Source organism: Talaromyces rugulosus, chromosome I (genome assembly GCF_013368755.1).
Source record: "Talaromyces rugulosus chromosome I, complete sequence".
Lineage (NCBI taxonomy): Eukaryota > Fungi > Ascomycota > Eurotiomycetes > Eurotiales > Trichocomaceae > Talaromyces > Talaromyces rugulosus.
In genome coordinates, this window is record NC_049561.1 from 2,247,200 (window position 1) to 2,265,586 (window position 18,387).

Genomic DNA, 18,387 nt, shown 5'->3' on the forward strand with positions numbered 1-18,387 from the left:
GAACTTCAATGTTGTGTATATCAAAAAACAAAATTAATAAAAATCCAACCAGTCTGATCCGAAGAGTTGTTGATCACAGCAGGTTCAGTAAATAGGACGTAGAACGGATCAATGGCCCTCTTGGTCGTCTTTCAACGTGTCAGAAACATGGCGAAGTTGGTCATGTATTAAAAAGTCGCACGCGGAAAGCGGAAAGCGGTACCTGGTAAACGCGCGAGAGCACACCCCGCACCGGACAACCAGGGGGACATATATATATATAGCAGTATTATATATTATTTTCGATAGGTGTAGTCCGTATTATATATAGACGACAAAGTCCAGAGGGGCCGGGAGAGTTGATCGAGAGAGAGGGAGAGAGAGAGAGAGAGTTCGCCGGAGAGAAAAGAAGAGGACAGCGAGAGATACGAAAGAAAAAGAGGTTTCAATCAATCGGTGGTTTTGGTTTCCGTGGTTCGACGACTCAGGCTTTCCTCCAATCGTGTGGCCTTTGCGCACGCTATGTCTGTAATCTTACCGTAACGGCTTGTATTTACCAACCCCAAGAGCCGGGGGCGGAGAATATGGGATAGTACCATCAACTATTAAGTTATTATATATGATCATACCAATCACGAATAGTATCGCGCCCGGCCGAGGCGAATATTACAGGCCGAGGCGCATCGCATGCAAGGGGTCGCCAGATGTGATTACAGGGTACGTATGCACAATGAATACTGTTCCATTGTTCCATCACCCCGCGGGCTGAACTGAACTCTGAGCAAAGCAAGCTAAAACAACTAAGCTAACGGTCTCATGCAAGGCTTGCCACGGACCGACCGAGGGAAAAAAATAAATAAATTGAAAATAAATTATCATAGAAAGTATTATTTTAATATATATTCGACCAGTAACAGCGCGTTTCCCAGCATTTCCAGCCCCATTTAAGGTTACTACGGCGCCCCATTACAGACTGCCTAATCGGGTAAATTTTAATTTGTACGCCAAGGCCGTGTCCACGTTTTTTTGTGGTTTTGGTTTGGTTTTTTGCGCAATTAACGGCGTTAAAGACGGTTGAATACCCGCCGATTACCCGTGAATTACGCGCAAACCCGTTTGTTGGTTGGTTGGTTGGTTGGTTTTTGTTGGTTTGGCATTTTACGGTATTCATTTCAAGTGACGTTATTATTATCAATCAAATCTCATTGAAGCTTCTAGCAGTAGCTAATTATCGGTATCATCAAGGGGCATCACAAAAGAAATCAGATCGGGGCCAGAACAGAACAGATGTTTTTTTCTTGTACAAGAGTAGTCCCACATCTATTTTCCGACGTTGGTGAAGCGGAGGTAACTGTAACCCAGCATCGTTAGTCAAAATTCCGATTACAACCTTGTATAAAAATAAATAAACTTACGGCTTGACAGTGCGGATGTTCTCGGCACCAAACTTGGCAATGGCAGCCTCGTCGGAGACTGGAGGGGGGATGACGACGTCATCACCGGGCAGCCAGTTGATCGGGGTGGTGACGCCCTTGCTGTCGGTGGTCTGCAGGGCCTGCACAACACGCAGCACTTCGGCGGTGTTGCGGCCGGTCGAGGCAGGGTAGGCCAAGGTCAGACGGATCTTCTTGCTGGGGTCGATGACGAAGACGGTGCGGATGGTGAGAGGGAGGCCTAATTCAGCAATCAGCTATGATTTTTTTTTTTTTTTTTGAGGGAGACAGAGGGAGGCGTACCCTTCTGGTCGACGTTGGTGGTGTCTTGGTAGTCAACCATGTCGTACAGGTAGGCAATCTTGCGCTCAGGGTCCGAGATGATGGGGAACTTGAGGTTGGAGCCGCTGATCTCGTCAATGTCCTTGATCCACTTGTGGTGAGAGTCGACGTTGTTGGCGCTCTGTTTGGGTTAGTGACGAGAACATATTGCCACAAAAAAAAAAAAAAAGAGTATCACTGACCAGACCGATGAGCTTGACACCAATGGCGTTGAACTCGGGCTCGAGCTTGGCGAAAGCACCGAGCTCGGTGGTGCAAATGGGAGTAAAGTCATCCTGTCCATCTTGTTAGCTCAGAAGAAGTGTGTGAGGTATTTTGCATTCGCCTACCGGGTGGGAGAAAAGGACGACCCAGTTGTTGCCAATGAACTCGTGGAAGTTGATGGGACCGGTGGAGGTCTCAGCATCAAAGTTAGGGGCAACAGAGCCCAGGCGGAGGCTGCTACGTGTTAGTAGAGAAGATAGCAATGTGTAGTAAATGGGAACATACGGAGCACGCTCAGTGGTGGCCATTGTGACTGCTTGAAGACGAAGATGGACGGGATGGAAGAGATTGAAGGTTTGTGTTTTTGTGGAAAGAAGGAGACGAGGAGCGAGATAAATAATAAAGCTTCCCCCCCCTCCTCACCCCTCTTCTGCTCTCTCCACCAGTTCCCTTATTGGCATCACAGCCCATTCGCCGGCGAATGAAAACGGCAGGCGGTTGTATACAATTGTCGCTGTTCACAATCACGCCATCGGGAGGATATTATGCGTGATTGGCTGTGGTGGCCCCGCTGTGGAGCTGGAAATGCACCGGTATTGGTTAGACTGCTCCTGTTTCGGACGAATGACGTTATTGCAGACTGCCAAAAGCAGTTTAGCGCCGGGGGAGAAGCTGCCTCACGATTCAGGCTCTCGGGCGAGTCCTGGCTCGGCGGGGCGCGCTAGTCCGCTTTGGGCCATGCGGCAGCACCTTAAATCCTGCCCTCGCCTGCCATATTATTTATTCCTACTTCTTTCTGTCTGGGTGCTGTGCGTTTTTATATCCTTCTGCATCTCCGATTCTTCCTCTTACACCAACACCCTCCTGGCAATGACCCTCCTGGACTCCTCGACTTATACAGTACTACACTCTCACACACACCACGCAATCTCTCACCCGAGATTGTCGGCCGAATGCTAGAGATCAAGGAATAGTGCCAGTGCGATACCGGCCAATTGACGACACCAGAAATGGCGCAATCGAAGAGCACAGCTGACGTTTTTTCGGCCATCTTGATTATTAATAATTCATCATTGCGTGGAACGTGGAACTATCTCGTCCAAATGTTTGGCCACCGCAGTCCTCGACTTTGGAGAAACACTGCACGCTCATTGTTGATGCACCAATTCCTACTCATCATTAGCCATGACCAACAGCTTTCGACGACGACAACCACTTACACTGGCAAATTTACTCCGAGCCCGGATCTTCGGTCCATAAAACACGAGCACCCACGGTACAATGGTCAATAATGCGCCCTGTCAAATATGTGAGCGATGCGAATAACAATATCCCTGAGAAGAGAGAATTCCTACAATACCGCCGAGCAGGCTGGACGCTGCTGGGTATCCGAGATTGGTGAACATGGCATTGGTGACGAGCGGGAAGATTCCCCCCAATAGATTCCGACCTGAGACACACACAAAGTCAACATCTCGACATCTACACAACCGAAAACAACACGGAAAGGCTTACAGCAAGACTGTGCTGCAAGCGCAGAGCTAGCGTATCGGTGGTACGTATCGGCCAGATAATTAAAAACAGCAAGGTAGATAGAAAAGATCCCCATCGTAGCGCATCCCACCGCAACAGCCGGCACAATCCAGGGCACAGACGAAAAAGACGTCCAGCCAAACCAGAAGAGTCCTATGGGCATCAGGATAGACTCGATGCAAGCAAAGTACAGCCGGCCCTCGGGTGTGCTGGACATTTTGCCAAAGCGAATGGCCACTTTTTCTTGGGAAATGCTTAATATCGTTGCTAGTATCGCTCCCACAGACATTGCTAGACGACATGTTAGCAAACACACAAGTAAAAAGAATCTTTTGTTATGCTCACATGCGAATACATAGCCAGATTGTGCTCCTGTAAACCCGTGGTTGTTCACAAAAACCAACGGTATGGATCCAAACTGTAGATACAAGACAGCCCAACTGAAAGATACCCACAGTGAAAAGAAAAAGACAACTGGTTCGGAAAAGAGCAGGTCTGTCATGGTCAGTTAGATAAATAGGTCAACCGAAATATACATCGAATTGCTTACGAAAAGGCCGATAGCACGAGATGCTAATCATCTTGCCTAATGAGACTCGCTCTTCGTCGGCTTTCACCTTCCAACGAATCCGGCGAGATGTCTGTTTCTCAGAGGCACCATTTGATTCAAAGACCACTCCATAGTAGCCCGCTTCCTCCAGGCTGTTATACCACTGGTTGAGAGCCCGGGCCTTTCGACTGAGAAGAATACTGCCTCTCGTCTCCTTCAAAAACACGTACATGATGATCACAAAGGCGCCGCTGACAATCCCATGTGACCAGTATACCCATCGCCAGGATGTTCGCTCGACAATCGTGCCGCAAATAATAGGAGCCAGTCCCGTTCCGAACAGGGCTGCGCCAGCAAACAGCGCCATGGGCGTGTTGCGGTCTTCGGTGTGATAGATGTCGCTGATCACGCCGCCAACCATGGTTGAATATGTAGCTGTCTAGTATTAGCATTCTCCTGGAAAAAACCGAAATACGACGTACATCCACCAACGCCCTGGAAAAACCGAGCAACCAGCAACCCGGCCAGAGAGTTTGATCCGCCACAGCCGAATATGCAAGCTAGACATAGGAAGTTGGAGTTAGCTTTTGAACTATCAAGTTGATCCCGACACAGGAGTATAATTTCTCACCCGTAAAAAGTACTCCACTAGCAATAAACACAGGCCGCCGGCCATTGATCTCGGAAAAAGGAGCCAGCACCATAGGAGCAACGGCAAAGCCAACGCAAAAGATGGTGATACCGGTGTTAATGGCAACGCTGCTAACATTCCACAGCGGCATCAATTGTGATGCTGTAGGCGTAAGCTGGCCGGCCGAGTACGCTGCCAGCGTCGTCACGCCACAGGCTAACCAGGTGACCAAGGACTTGCGTGTGTTTGACCAGAGGAAAGGCGATGTGTATTTCTTTAGATTCGGACATGGCGGCGGCGCAGGCAGTTCAGCCGACGACGAGCTGGACAGTCCATTGGGCACAGGCAGTTCTGTCGAAAAGTCGAGATAGAGATATTCGATATCTTGAGTTGTTGGAGGTGTCTGGGCCGGAGCAAGAACTTCTTCACCCGAGGCCATGTCGTCTTTGCGATGCGATTCTTCTGCAAGGTCGACGCCAGCCCAGAGATGAGCAAGACTGTATAGATGTGGTGTCTGCGATGACCTTGGAGGACGGAGGAGTCTGGGCTGGTTTTTGTATCATGGTAAAGCCAACAAGAGGGGACAAAAAGAAAAAGTGGTGACTGGACGATAGCTAGAGATTTTATCAAATCATAGCAAGAGCACTAACAAGTAAAAAGACATTAGCTTGAGACTTGAGGCCGAGGGGAAAGTGGAGATCTTTACCCGGCGGGAAACTTGCCTATTGCAGGGTCGCTCAGAAGGCCGAAAAACAACAAGTCACATCAGTAATAATAGTCAGCCTCGCAGGAGGAAGGGAGGAATGCGATTGGCTCATCTCGACGATTATGCACTCGTTTTCCAACCCAGAGCAGGCCAGAGGCTGCTGTTTCTGCCGGGAGCATGATTGAAGACGGACTGACTGTTTCCGGCTACCGTGGGGGAAATCGGCTCGGAGTAGGTCCCCTCCTCCGCGGCCTTTACCAGCTGGAGGATGGTGGCATAGTGAACATGAACATGCTCTGATAGATCAAGTGTAGAGAACCTTGACAAGAGTTTCAAATCAACATTTGAACAGTTTGCCGTCATGTGTATACCTACTTATCAGCCGCCAAGCCGCCAACTTGATGCTATTCTGCACGTTGGTGGAAGTACCTATTCCGTCCGGGCCAAATAGAAACCACGGCTTATTATCAACCCAACCATAATTCCTTGTATATACATAGACAGGTCTAGACCAGACGAAACAAATGTCAATTGAACCTGATGTAGTCAAACAAAGGTGAATTCCACGCTAACCCAATACATACTAGCGGAAAGAAACTCGTCGTTGTTGTTGTTGCCAGCCTCCTCAGGCTCGCGGCATTCTCCTGTATCCTACAACTTCAATTTCCCCTATCTACCAAAGCTTCAGTCGCGTGAATTTTTCGCGATGCCGCCCAAAAAACGCCCTTCAGCCGCCGCTGATGGCCAGCCTCTATCAAAGAGAGCGCGCAAGCCAATTGCCGAGACTGCCGCGACTGCTCGTCCCAAACGGTTCGCGAAACTGCCACCGCGCGCAGCCAGAACAAAACCAACTGCTGCTGCCACGCCTGTTAAAACCAGCTCAGTGACGCCAAAGAAGAGAGGCCGTCCATCGTTGAAGAGCGCACAAGGTACGCAAAATAAAACCACAGGCAGTCAGTACGCGACTTCTAACGCGTTTTACGGGATAGATTTACCAAAGACCACGACCACAGCCACCGCCGCGAAATCAAAAATCGCCGCTGCCAAAACAGTCACAGGTAAGCCCAAGAAGCGACTTGGAAGGCCGCCAAAGACCTCCATCGCTGCCATCACGCCAGCGAGAAGAGGACGGAGACCAGTGGGGGGACCCAGCAAGTTGGCTGCCGTGCCTGTCAAGAAGCAGACCGCGAAGAAGACCCGACTACTGCCGACTTCCTCGTCCATTGGAAAAGCCGCTTTCGCGCACCTTAAAGAGAAAGAGCCCGACCTGACTATTGAGGTTCCTGAAGATGACGCGTACGGACCCGATGGTCGATCATACTGGCTCATGAAGGCCGAGCCGGAGTCGCGCCTGGTCAAAGGTGTGGATGTCAAATTCTCCATCGACGATCTACAAGCGGCTGAGGTGCCTGAGCCATGGGATGGTAAGATTGGCTCCTTTTGGATTTATAGTCTGTTGATGCTAATTGGATTATATAGGTGTCCGTAACCCTGTTGGTAAGACGCGAATCTCTGCAAGCCATTAACTTTATTCAACATGACAATAGCTCGAAACAATCTGCGTGCGATGAAGAAGGGCGACCAAGCCTTCTTCTACCACTCCAGCTGCAAGGTCCCCGGTATTGTAGGCTTGATGGAAGTTGTCAGAGAGCATTCGGTCGACGGTATGTATCAGAAGAAAATCAAAAGCCGCCTCGCATGCTAATTTCTTCGCGACACTAGAATCCGCATTCGACTCTACACACCCATACTTTGATGAAAAGTCAACCCGCGATAACCCAAAATGGGAGGTCGTCCACGTCGAGTTCCGACGCAAGTTTGACAAAATCCTGAAATTGGACACATTGAAAGCCCACGGCCTTCCTGGGAAGCCATTGGAAAACCTACAAACCCTGCGCCAGTCTCGCGTGAGCGTGTCCCGCGTTACGCCAAAAGAGTGGGAGTTCATCATGAGCTTGATCGATCCACCCAAGACCGACGAAGAGGAAGAGGCCGCCGACGCAGCTCCTGTTCCCGAGTCCACTGCCGACAAGGAAACCAGTGAAGCCAACAACGCCGTCAATGGCGAAGCATCTGGGGAGACTGGTATTGTCAACGGCAGTTCCAGTGGACCATTCACTGCGTCGCTGGATGGAGCCTCCGAGATCCCTGCCGAGAGCGAGACGACCAAGTCAAAATTCTCATTTTTCTAAGGAGGTGGCGGTAGTTTCGGTGGTTTCTTCTCTTTTTCGTTTCAACTCTTGTCTTTGTGATTCCTTGTGTATTGATTCCTTCTCATTTTTCTTTGGTCTGTTGTTTTCCTCTGGGCGCAAGGCGAAAAACTTGACGGGCAGCAAGCCGAGTTGCTTGGGAAAGCCCAACTGCTCCTCCGACTTGACCAATTTCAACCCAGCCTGTTTGAAAATCTGCTTAAACTTGGTCTCTGCTCGGGTGACAGCGCTGTCAGTGGTGTCGTAATGGTCTTTCCCGTTAATATCAGTGGACACGTTCTCCTTTAAAACAATGAGCCCTGAATCCGTCAGAGACGCAGCAACCCGTTTCAAGTATTCTATCAGCTGCGTATCCGTAAGATGTCCAACACACCACTGATTCCAGACCAGATCGTACTTCTTGCCAGCAAGCGCGGGCTCCCAATCCTCCAACCCAGACACGTAAACATCACCAATAACACCACTTTTACCCAGGGGCCCGTTGCGAACCACGTCTGCGAATTTTCCCACAGGCTCAACAATATCAACCACCTCGCACACTTTACTCAGAAATCCTTCTGTCACCCTCCCAATCCCAGCGCCGCAATCAACCCCTCTCTTCAGCTTTTTTTTCTCTTGTGTTTGTGTCTGTGTCTGTGTCTGTGTTTGGTTGTCCTGTTTGCCACTACCGTCATCATCATCACCCACTAATCGCAAACGTCGCAGTTTCGATAGAAACAACGAAGATCCGCGTAGATCAATGTACGACACCTGCGGATATCCGCCGAGCATGCCGTTTACGGTGGCCGAGACGCTGGTCCAGTAGGCGATGGCTGATGCATGATTGATTTGGGAGTCGGGTGCGGGCTCGGAAGTTGTTTCCATTCTCTCTCTTCTTTTTGGTTTGATTCAATTCGTCTGCGATGTTTTTTTGTTGTTGTTGTTGTTGTTGTTGATACTAGAGAGTATAGACGAAGAGAGAGGACGAGCGGAAACGCACAAAAAAAAAAGGATTATTATTATCCGTTGGTATGTAGAATTGTTATCAGAGGAAAAAGTTGTGCCTGAAGAAAATAATAAAAATAGTAATCCCGCACATAGTTAACTAGTGCAAATAAGCTTTGGTCCCCACATGCATTCCTGAAGAATCCCCTTTTGCTCCAGATGTCATATGTACTCAATGTTGAAACGCAATTTGAATATAACCATTTCAATTGATAGCGACATCTAAAGTCAAAAAACCGCTTTCTTTGAGTAATAGGTCAAATGAATACCTCAAGAACTCACTGTTACTATGTAGTATGCGACGGTTTATTCTACAATCAAGTTTTTGACTGACAAACACCTCATCTGTCATTCCTGTGACATCTGAAGTGATAGTGGGATGGCATGCACAAACTTGGCTTTCTCATCTCCGCCGTAGACGTAGACAGACGAATTTATACTCGTCCGTCTACACACAAGTCCTTGACAACACCCATTTTTCCCACACACTCCAATGCTCTCGCTTCACGTACATTCCATTATCGCCCAGATCATCAACACTTAGCAAGCCGAGCTCTTCCGGGGACAGTGCCTGCATCGGCTGGCGGTGCGTCTCCGACATGGAGGTTTCACTCTGCGAGGAGTGTGAGGAGTGGTGCGCAGACGATACCACAGACCAAGAGTCGGTATCTTCTTCAGTTCTCCCATTATTGTCGTACAGGACGACCTCATCCTCTTCGTCCGTCGTGTGTCCCGGCGGAATCTCGATGCCGTTGACGACTTCCGAGTCGAAATGAAATGCGTAGTCAATGTGTTGCAAGTCCACACTCTCGAGCTGTTCCATCTCGTCACGGAGAACCGAAAGGATGTCCCGCCACCGGTTTCCTTCGCCCGTGAGGTATACGTGCGGTATGCGCAGTTCTCTCAGCCGAGTCCGGTGTCGCCGCACCAGGGCTATTATTTCTGCAGAATCAAGTTTCCAGCCTTGTATTCCCAGGCAACGCAACCGTGGCCAATAAAGATGATTGAAAATATTCTCCAGAGGTAACGACACAGGATTGTTGGCTGGAAAGCCAACACTTATCGTAATCAGATTTCTTGCAGCTAAGAAGAATTTGCCAAAGACCCCGGATAGCCCTGCCATCGCCGAAGTCATATCCTGAGCTGATTGAAAACTAACATCTAGACACGTAAGCCGTTCTCCGAGATTGGACACCGCGCGATCAGGTGTATGCAATAGCCTCATAGAGGCCTTGGGGCTAAGCTGGGGCCCGAGGAATCGGACAGAGTGACACGCAGAGCCCAACAGGGCGACCCCCAAGTTCTGGACTGCACGTGAACAAGCCGGTTCCCAGTCGAGATAAAGACCATGGTTAGCGTTATTTCGTCTTGCCCGATTCATAATATCTTCGTCAGCTTGGTCCTGCAGCCGAAGCAGTTTGATCTGCTGCAGTGACGAAAAAGCCGCCATTGCCTTCTTTAACGCAACCAAATCATTCGAAGTCTCGGTCAGAAGCTTTTGGTCAGCTAGCCGGGCGCGGTGGATTTTGGAGAGCGAAGGGTCATCCAATCCGTTAAGAAAATTCTCCCAGTCTGAAGCGGAATTTTGGTCAGTACCAGTGTTTTTTGTCATGGCTTAAAATTCGCTGGCTACCTACCGGGTCCTTGGTAAGACGGCCTGACCATATAAGTAAAATAACGTATGTGACCAGCTAGTCGCATATCAACCAGCTCGTTTACCCGATTAAACCCGTCTCTTGAAAACCTCAAAGTAAAGTGGCGGAACTTCCATGGTGTTGCAATTCGCAAAAATCGCGTGCACACCAGCCTATACCTGTCCAAATCCGATTTCTCGCCCTTTGGAAAACCCACATCGTCGGTGCGTCGTCTGATGATCGGTATAACGTACCCATGCCGATTACGATGCCCACCAGGAGCCTCTTCCGTTTCGGCAAGCAAGAAAAGCAATACCAGACTCAGCAGCTCATCAGCTAGGTTGTTGATGAGACAGGGCTCGTCCATCGTCGCTGCAGGCAGGCAGCCTACTCACCGGCCGTAACTCACGCTAATTGGCATAGAGGGGCACGGGAAAAAAAATGGTAGAGAGAGCTAGGAGGGAAAAAAGAGAATATAAATATAAATAAATGTTTATATATATATATATATATAAAACCGGAGGAAAAAAAAAGTATAAAAATAAAAAGGGGGAAAACAAGCAACTGAGGAGGAAACGAGATCGCGTGGAGGCTGCGTTTTTGACGGATAGCACATCCCCTCAAAAAATGTGTTCTTAGGTCACCGGAGGATGAAAATCAGCAGCATGGTATGGAGCTGCAGAAACAAGCTGGCAGCACTAGAAGGGTTGGGGGAAGTAGGTCTCATGTCGCTACAGATCCATGCATGTGCTGCTTGCTGCCACTACTTACTGACCTGGACGTGCAGCAGCGGACCCCTGGCGACTGTGAGCCCTCGACCAACCTCTTGGACGCAGTATCAGCTATGCAGAGGCATCCACACCACGGTCACATGACTGAAAAGGTACCAAAACTCCAGGTCCATCATGCAAAGCATGCATCCACTGGGTTTGTTTACCGTGTCAAATGGAGCAGGCCGGGTTGAAGCTTACTGTGTAGCGTCTGCAAGTCGCAAGGAACGATTGGAGATGGGCAGAGGCATCTGAAGAGCGGAAGCCCTGCAGGTGCACGGCCGGCGGCTAGTTATGGAGTCGAGCTAACTAGCTGGCTAGCTAGTCGTGGAGCGTTCCAGTCAGCCTGTTGAATGATCGTTCGCAACCAGCGAACGTAAGAGTTAGTGTGCGATGATGATGATGATGCAGCATAACGCAGTGCGTCCAGAGGGGGGCCCCCGCTTCCTGGGAGGGGAGGCGTGGTGGTGCAGTAATCTGCAGTAGTGAATCCAGTGATGCACATGCCCTAACGCCGTCTCTTGTCGCTAGCCAACCGCCGTGGGCATCGCCGCTGTCATCTGAGAGTCTTGCGAGCATTCGAATATCGCCCAGGACTCGCCTGGCCCGAGTCACTGGCCCAGCGCTGCCGCCCACCCACACGCGTTGAAACAGAAAACAGCAAAGAGCCAGGTCGAGGCGGCGCCAGGCCTGCAATCTTGCCTGGCACTAGGCAAATCGACTAGCATGTCACAGCGCCCAATCACATCCGCAAACGTCGCAATCTTAATCTAGACGCTGGAGTTGACGGTCGATATTTACCGGTCTAGTCGGGCCTGCAGACTCTAGAGGGACGATGCAGCCCGCTTTCTGCAATCACCAACGCGGCCATGCACGCGCCAATGAAGGCGCCAGGGCATTTACTGTCTCTGACCGGCCAGCAGAAGAAACTGACGTCGCGTGGCCCATTGGTTTATAATGTCCGGCGTGTCTTTGCGTACTCGCCAGGTTGTGGCCATCAATTGGGTCAGGGTTGCTGACAGCTATAAGTAACAAGACACTCGCCTCTGCCAATGTAGCATCGACAAACCACCAGGATGACTTCTCCTTACGTGGCACATTGTCCACCGTTTGTCAAACAGCATTATTTTCTCGCCAGGATTGTAATTGTCACAAGACGATCGTCCATGTCAAGTGCCCTTTTTCAAAGGTTGCCTTTGGCGCTCTTCATTCGACGCTGCCGGATATCTGTGCTACTGATTTTGGACTCAAAGTTGCTGCTAGACGCATTTGCCACTTCATCTGCTTCTCCCGTCTGCAAGACATCGACTTCAAAGACCTCCAAGGATGCCCATCCTTTCTTGTCCCTTTCCGTGTTTACTGCCTGTCCACCCGAGCGAGTCTCTGCTGACACAACCAAGGCGCTCAGGTTCTCCTCTGTGATCGTGGGTCCATACGGGTCAGCAATCTGTACTAAATGGATGTCTAGATCTGGTGCCACTTGGGTTGACACGCGTTTGCCATTAGGACCGGGCTGCTCTGTCCGTTGGATGTCAAATGTCTGGGCTACTGGAGGGTTGAAGTCGACTATAGCCCTGAGGAATGATGCAGTGTTTTGCCACCTCTCCTCCCAGCTCTCTAGATATTCTGCAAACTTCTTGTTGACGAGCATTTCGTCCCCAGTTATGCCAACCCAAAGTGATCTCCGCCCGCCTTCTCGTTTCTCCTCACCGGGGGGATCTAGTGCCAAGGCTGTAGCGGTTAGTAGTAGTTTGTGCCCAAGATGAAGATGGTCAAAAGTGCCACCAACGATGACTGCATGATGCCTGGTAATCCGCCCTTCGTCCGAACTTAAGGTGGTCTCGGATGGTGTTGACCCAATGGCTCCGCCAGGAAGCTTGTCGTAAGATATAGAAGCACCGTAGCCTGAGAATTTTGATGCTAGCTGCTCTCCGTCCCTTGTGTCTAGGCCGTAAGCACGGTCCCAAGCCCTCTGCGAGGTCGCCAGCGTTTTCAGGCTGATCACGGGCCCCTGTAGCCTGTGTTTTTGATCCTGAGACGAGTCGTCGTCATCGACAAAGAAGACCCTCACATCCAGACCCCCTGGCCCATCCAAATCCACATTGCTCGAAACACTGGCAGCAACCACCAGGGTGTAGAAGTTGGCGAGGAGGTGTTGTAGGCTAGCGAAGGCCTTTGCGCGAGGCTGGAACCGAGCAGAAAGCAATTGAGGGATATCCAAGGCAACGTCAACCTTTGCTATCCGGCTAGAGCCTTTGAGCTGGGTCGCGAGGCCAGAGAATAAATGCGATAGCGCTGGGCCATACACATCGCTCAGCTGGCGCACTGCGGGGGAAGGCGGGCCCGGCAGCAGCAGGAGGACGTACGGAGCGGTCACGGAATCCAGCGCCATAGCGACTGAATACGCCAGAGTAGAGGGGATCGATCAATATAGGCGACAGTGAGAGAGAGGAAGAACGAGAAACGAGAGAGAAAGAGAAAGCGAGAAACAGTTTTGGCGAGGTTGGTGATTGTTTTGTTGTCCGGGAAGGAGCAGCCCGGGCGTGGCTGGCCCAACCGGCGCGGGGAAAGACCCAAGCCCTGGGCTGAGCCGCTTCAGCTTCGGATACTCCTCCGTGCTCTTCTCCAATCTCCCAGCTTCCACCACGCCTGCCACGACTGCGCGAGATGACCGACTGAGAGCGTCTCAGTGCACGGATTCGGTGCAGTACAGACAGCTTAAGCTCTCGCTGCTGCTGCTGGGCCTCTCGCCGGCATTGTTTCAGGCGTTCTCCCGGTCCATCAACCAGCCACGATTCCTCTCGTTCACGCTACCCTGCTGTGATAATCAGCAAACGATTGTCTCGACGCGACGAGGAGCTTGGATAAATTCGTCCACATGGCGAATCAGCAGCCCCAACAGCAGTACGAGACCCCTCGACGGCCGACTACTTTCGCACGGCCGTCGGAGGAGCTTCATATTCCCTTGTCCAACACGACGATTGCCTCAAATGCCCCCGGTGCTCATGGGCCTCCGTCCATAAATATCCAGCAATCGACGCCTCAGCATTCGCAGTATTCTTCGAGCACCAGCGCCCTTCCTGGTGCGCTGCAGCCTGGAAATGGACCTAATCGGCCGGCGCCCAACTCCACCAACCCTGCACCCTCTGCCGTGCCTACGTTACCACCTATCGCGACGCAGCCGCATCAGATGACGTCCTCTCGCTCGGGAACAACAAATCACAGCCATGGTCATTCGAGGTCGAGTCCCGCTGGGTTTGAGCAACACAAGTATAAGCAATATGGGTCAACGCCGGAAAGTGCAAAGTACTCCTCTCCGCCTGGGTCTGGATACCCACCTCACACGCCCTCGGGCGCCAAATACTCTCCCCTGGGTCTTGCTGATATACGGCCGCCCACTGATACATTGCTGATGGATCACTCAATGGCTTCGGGGTCTGTTCCGATCAATGGTGACATGCAATTTCCAACCAACAGCAACTATGTTGCTCCTTGGCCGATTTATGCTGCCGACTGGTGCAAGTGGCCCATGTCCTCAGGGGGCTCGTTTGCTGGCAAAGTCGCCTTGGGAAGCTATCTGGAGGACGGCCACAACTATGTATGTTTTGAGACTTTATTTTGGTTGTCAGATTTGCTAACTATGTTGTTAGATTCAAATCGTCGACCTACACCGCAAACAACCCGAAGCAGATACCCCAGATGTTGCTCCCGGCGACGTAGAGCTAGAATATGTGAAGACGGCCGAAGCAACGCATTCCTACCCAGTGACAAGGATATTGTGGGAACCTCCGTCCTCTCAGAAGCAATCTACCGATCTCCTTGCGACATCAGGCGACCATTTGCGATTATGGTCACTACCAAGTAATCCTCACATGATGCAAAATTCTAGCTCTATTACCGGACGGAATCAAGGCCAACCTCCAGCCAAGCTGTCACCTCTGGCTCTTTTATCAAACTCCAAGTCTCCAGAACATACGGCGCCTATCACGGCACTGGACTGGAACACAATCTCTCCCAGTCTCATCATCACGTCCAGTATCGACACCACATGTACGATCTGGGATATACCGACCTTGACAGCCAAGACTCAACTCATCGCGCATGACAAAGAAGTGTATGATGTACGCTTTTGCGCGAATAGTGTCGATGTCTTTGTCAGCTGTGGTGCAGACGGTAGTGTCCGCATGTTTGATCTTCGGAGTCTGGAACACAGCACCATCATATATGAGCCTTCGGAGAAGACCGAGAAACGTAAGTAACCGGACACCCAAACGAATGGCATTGAATGCTGACTAGAGACAGTAATGAGCCCTGGAGCGTCAAGCCCGTCAGCTTCAGGACATTCGGCCTCCTGGCCGCCTCCCCTCTTACGCATTGCCAGTAAGTAATTGCTTCTGTGCTACATGAGATTGAACACAGACTAAAGCCAACTTTTAGCATCTCCACATGACGCCCACTTGCTCGCAACATTTTCGCAAGACTCCAATATCATCCGCATTCTCGATGTACGACAGCCGGGTCAGGCTCTGATAGAACTCAAGGGACATTCAGCAGCAGTCAATTGTATAGAATGGTCACCAAGCCGCCGGGGCACTCTTGCCTCTGGAGCTGATGACTCTTGTGTTCTTATCTGGGATCTTTTCAACCAACACAACATGCAACCCCCTGCTGCACCTGGTGCTTCGACGGGTCCATCGACCTCGGAGCGTGGTCCCGCCGCTGCATGGCTATGTGATTATGAAATCTCCAACTTGTCCTGGTCACCACATGGAGCTACAACACCATCGGGCCACCCTCGCGATTGGCTTGGTGTATGTGGCGGCAAAGGGTTCTGGGGCGTGGCATTGTAAATTCTTCGCTTGAGAGGATTGAATTGTTTTAGATTATCTGAAAACTATCTTCTTGTTTGTGCTTTTCTTCTTTTCTGCCGTCTTTTCAAATCCATTGTTGATGTTCTTTTATTTCTCATTTGGACGTGTTTATATACGACATCAATTGATGAGACCCATGACCTATTTACTTTCAACTGTTTGAATTTTGCCTCCTTTGATCTTTCCATGTGGGAAAAAAAAGAAAAGAATTAGAGAAAAAAAAGGAAAGAAAAAATGATGACTTTTATTCCGAAATGTTTTTGAGTGGATATTTTTTGCATTTTCAATATTATACATGTCAATGAAAGTTAGACGCTGATTTCTCAGCATTGGAAGGTGCTCGCTTCGTCCTAAGTACAGTGTGAGTAAAAATGAATAATAACCCGAGATTGATGACAAGATTTATCCATTTCTAGTCGCTCATTCTAATTCTTCCCAAAAAAAAAAAAAAGTTGTAGTTGTAGCAATAAACCCAAACCACTGACTCACTCAAGTCACTCACACAATACAAGTATAGATATAGAAAAAAAGAATGGGCATTAACATAAAAAAAAAACCAATGGAAAACAACGGGGAAAGAAGGGGAGAATCAATGATACAAGCCCCTGCACCTGGATATCGAATACACACATATGCACAAAGTACAGCGCTGAGTTTTTTTCTTTTGATATATACATATACAAAAACCCTGAAGAGAGGGAGTGTGTGACCTTTTGTTTCTTTCAGGAGAGAAAGAGAGAGAGTGTGTGTGGTAATAAGTAGGGGTGAGGTTAACAAAAGATACACACACTTTTCTTAGTGGGTTTGAAAGAAGGGGATGCAAAAAAAAAAAGAAATCTCCCCTTCAATATTGAAGCACGTTCAATAGTTTGTTTTCCAACTGACGCGCAAGTTTAACACTGGGCAGATCGACAGCTCTCCAAAAAATGTCAGCAAGCCACAGCGCCATTGGCAGGCAGATGATCCAGCCAAGGAACGCGCCGGCCAGGAATTGAAAATTGGTTGCGCGGCCGGTAATTCCCCAGATATTATACATCAAAACATATCCAAAGCCGTGAAGGACGGGACCGTGTACGATATAAAAGGAGTATGAGATCTGGCCGAGGTAGTGGGATAGTGGATTTACAAAAAGCTTTTGGACCTTCTTGCAGTTGTTGATGCTTGCCACAATCAGCACTGCACCAATTGTCTGCGGGAAGCGATGCGGTTCGGGGTACGGTGCTGGCGTGATTTTGGCCAACCAGCCAAATCCGGGTGTGTATGGATATCCGGAATTTGGCGTGGAGCCGACATAGAGACCAACTATGAAAGCAGCGAGCCAGAGTTCCTCGTGTCGTCGATGGACAAACTGTCGAACGGGGCCAGCGTTGGCGTGCTTTTCTGTAAGTGGTTCGGGCGAAGATGGTGCCGTCCAGATGCCGTTGATGAGGTCTATCTCGGCTAGCAGCAACCCGCTGAGAAAGAGCACCACCTCCCAACGACCCCATCGCATGCAAAACCAAAGGGTCAAAGCCTCGAGACTTACACGCACCCGGGTTGTGAACCGACTAGTACCTAAAATGGTGACGAAAAGCACAATCGAGCTGCGGAACTCCACAGGAATAGTCCACAAGTGAGGGTTGTAGTTGTTGTAGTACAAGCCCCAGTCGAAAAAATTCGACAATCGACACAGAGTGCGGTAAAAGTCCCAAAACTGAATATATGTCGAGCTCAAAATAATCGGGTTTTGCTCGTTCGTCCCGGTAACCGTCCGCCCTTTCGCGACAACCCAGTTCGAATAGTTGTAGAGACCCAATCGGACGGCGATAAACACGCAAAACATGCCGACTACCGAGGGGACGTAGAGGCGAAAGCCACGGCGAAAGGTCGCCGAGGAGAGGACGCTGAATGTCTGCTCGAAGGATTTACTCCGGATAGTCTTGAGGGGTCGGTACGACAAGACATAGCCGGAGATGACGAAGAAGATGGCGACCATGATATGGCCGGAGAAAAGGAGGTGAACGATGGGCAGCTTATGGAGGCCGAAATTCTGCTTGTTGAAGCCCCATCCGACGTGGGTGTCCCATGTATATGTGAAGAAAAAGTGAAAGTTGAAGACGAGGAGACATGCCCAGCCTCTCAATCCGTCCAATGCAGCAATGCCTTGTGATCGTTTCGGCGGTTCGGGTTCGGCACCGGTGACATAGTGTTGCAAGTAACTCGGCACCGTGAAGACCAGAAACTGAGAAAAAATGCGTTCCGCATACTCGGAAAACTCTTCGTCTCGCTCTTTCAAGATCGACTTGGGCGGAGATGTCGAGAAGCCGTTGGGGATGGGCGGGATGGCATTGTGCACGTGTGTGTTTCCTGGCGGAGGATGATCGGCATCGCGTGGTCGTTGTCGTTCAACCTCGGAAGTATGAGGCTCAGCTGGCTCGTCTCGAGGCTGGTCTCGAGGGGCATCTGGAATAGTGATATCTGGCTGGGCCATGCTCACAGACTGGCGGTGTCTTAGTTGTTCCCCCATGAGTAGTAGATGCTCATTGCAACCGATAATGTCG

At 50.1% G+C, this 18,387-nt stretch overlaps 7 protein-coding genes across 7 annotated transcripts; 2 read left to right on the forward strand and 5 right to left on the reverse strand.

Moving 5' to 3' along the window:
* Positions 1–1,299: 1,299 nt before the first annotated feature.
* On the reverse strand, positions 1,300–2,266 carry TRUGW13939_00763 (uncharacterized protein; the record flags this gene model as incomplete). The annotated part of the gene is made up of 6 exons (XM_035483969.1): positions 1,300–1,330; positions 1,395–1,653; positions 1,716–1,875; positions 1,937–2,029; positions 2,084–2,192; positions 2,244–2,266. The coding sequence occupies 6 exons, from the start codon at positions 2,264–2,266 to the stop codon at positions 1,300–1,302; spliced, it is 675 nt and encodes a 224-aa protein (XP_035339862.1).
* Positions 2,267–3,127: 861 nt separating this feature from the next.
* Positions 3,128–5,111, reverse strand: TRUGW13939_00764 (uncharacterized protein; the record flags this gene model as incomplete). Its single annotated transcript, XM_035483970.1, has 8 exons — positions 3,128–3,130; positions 3,179–3,256; positions 3,314–3,408; positions 3,474–3,782; positions 3,837–3,986; positions 4,042–4,476; positions 4,524–4,601; positions 4,673–5,111. 8 exons carry the CDS (start codon positions 5,109–5,111, stop codon positions 3,128–3,130), a joined length of 1,587 nt encoding a protein of 528 aa, XP_035339863.1.
* Positions 5,112–6,084: 973 nt separating this feature from the next.
* On the forward strand, positions 6,085–7,570 carry TRUGW13939_00765 (uncharacterized protein; the record flags this gene model as incomplete). Its single annotated transcript, XM_035483971.1, has 5 exons — positions 6,085–6,307; positions 6,368–6,802; positions 6,858–6,875; positions 6,926–7,042; positions 7,101–7,570. 5 exons carry the CDS (start codon positions 6,085–6,087, stop codon positions 7,568–7,570), a joined length of 1,263 nt encoding a protein of 420 aa, XP_035339864.1.
* TRUGW13939_00766 (uncharacterized protein) lies at positions 7,559–10,573 on the reverse strand (the record flags this gene model as incomplete). The annotated part of the gene is made up of 3 exons (XM_035483972.1): positions 7,559–8,462; positions 9,085–10,144; positions 10,210–10,573. The coding sequence occupies 3 exons, from the start codon at positions 10,571–10,573 to the stop codon at positions 7,559–7,561; spliced, it is 2,328 nt and encodes a 775-aa protein (XP_035339865.1).
* Positions 10,574–12,159: 1,586 nt separating this feature from the next.
* TRUGW13939_00767 (uncharacterized protein) lies at positions 12,160–13,368 on the reverse strand (the record flags this gene model as incomplete). Its single annotated transcript, XM_035483973.1, has 1 exon — positions 12,160–13,368. The coding sequence occupies one exon, from the start codon at positions 13,366–13,368 to the stop codon at positions 12,160–12,162; it is 1,209 nt and encodes a 402-aa protein (XP_035339866.1).
* Positions 13,369–13,854: 486 nt separating this feature from the next.
* TRUGW13939_00768 (uncharacterized protein) lies at positions 13,855–15,826 on the forward strand (the record flags this gene model as incomplete). Its single annotated transcript, XM_035483974.1, has 4 exons — positions 13,855–14,574; positions 14,627–15,227; positions 15,279–15,356; positions 15,414–15,826. The coding sequence occupies 4 exons, from the start codon at positions 13,855–13,857 to the stop codon at positions 15,824–15,826; spliced, it is 1,812 nt and encodes a 603-aa protein (XP_035339867.1).
* Positions 15,827–16,691: 865 nt separating this feature from the next.
* Positions 16,692–18,317, reverse strand: TRUGW13939_00769 (uncharacterized protein; the record flags this gene model as incomplete). The annotated part of the gene is made up of 1 exon (XM_035483975.1): positions 16,692–18,317. The coding sequence occupies one exon, from the start codon at positions 18,315–18,317 to the stop codon at positions 16,692–16,694; it is 1,626 nt and encodes a 541-aa protein (XP_035339868.1).
* Between the last annotated feature and the right edge of the window lie 70 nt (positions 18,318–18,387).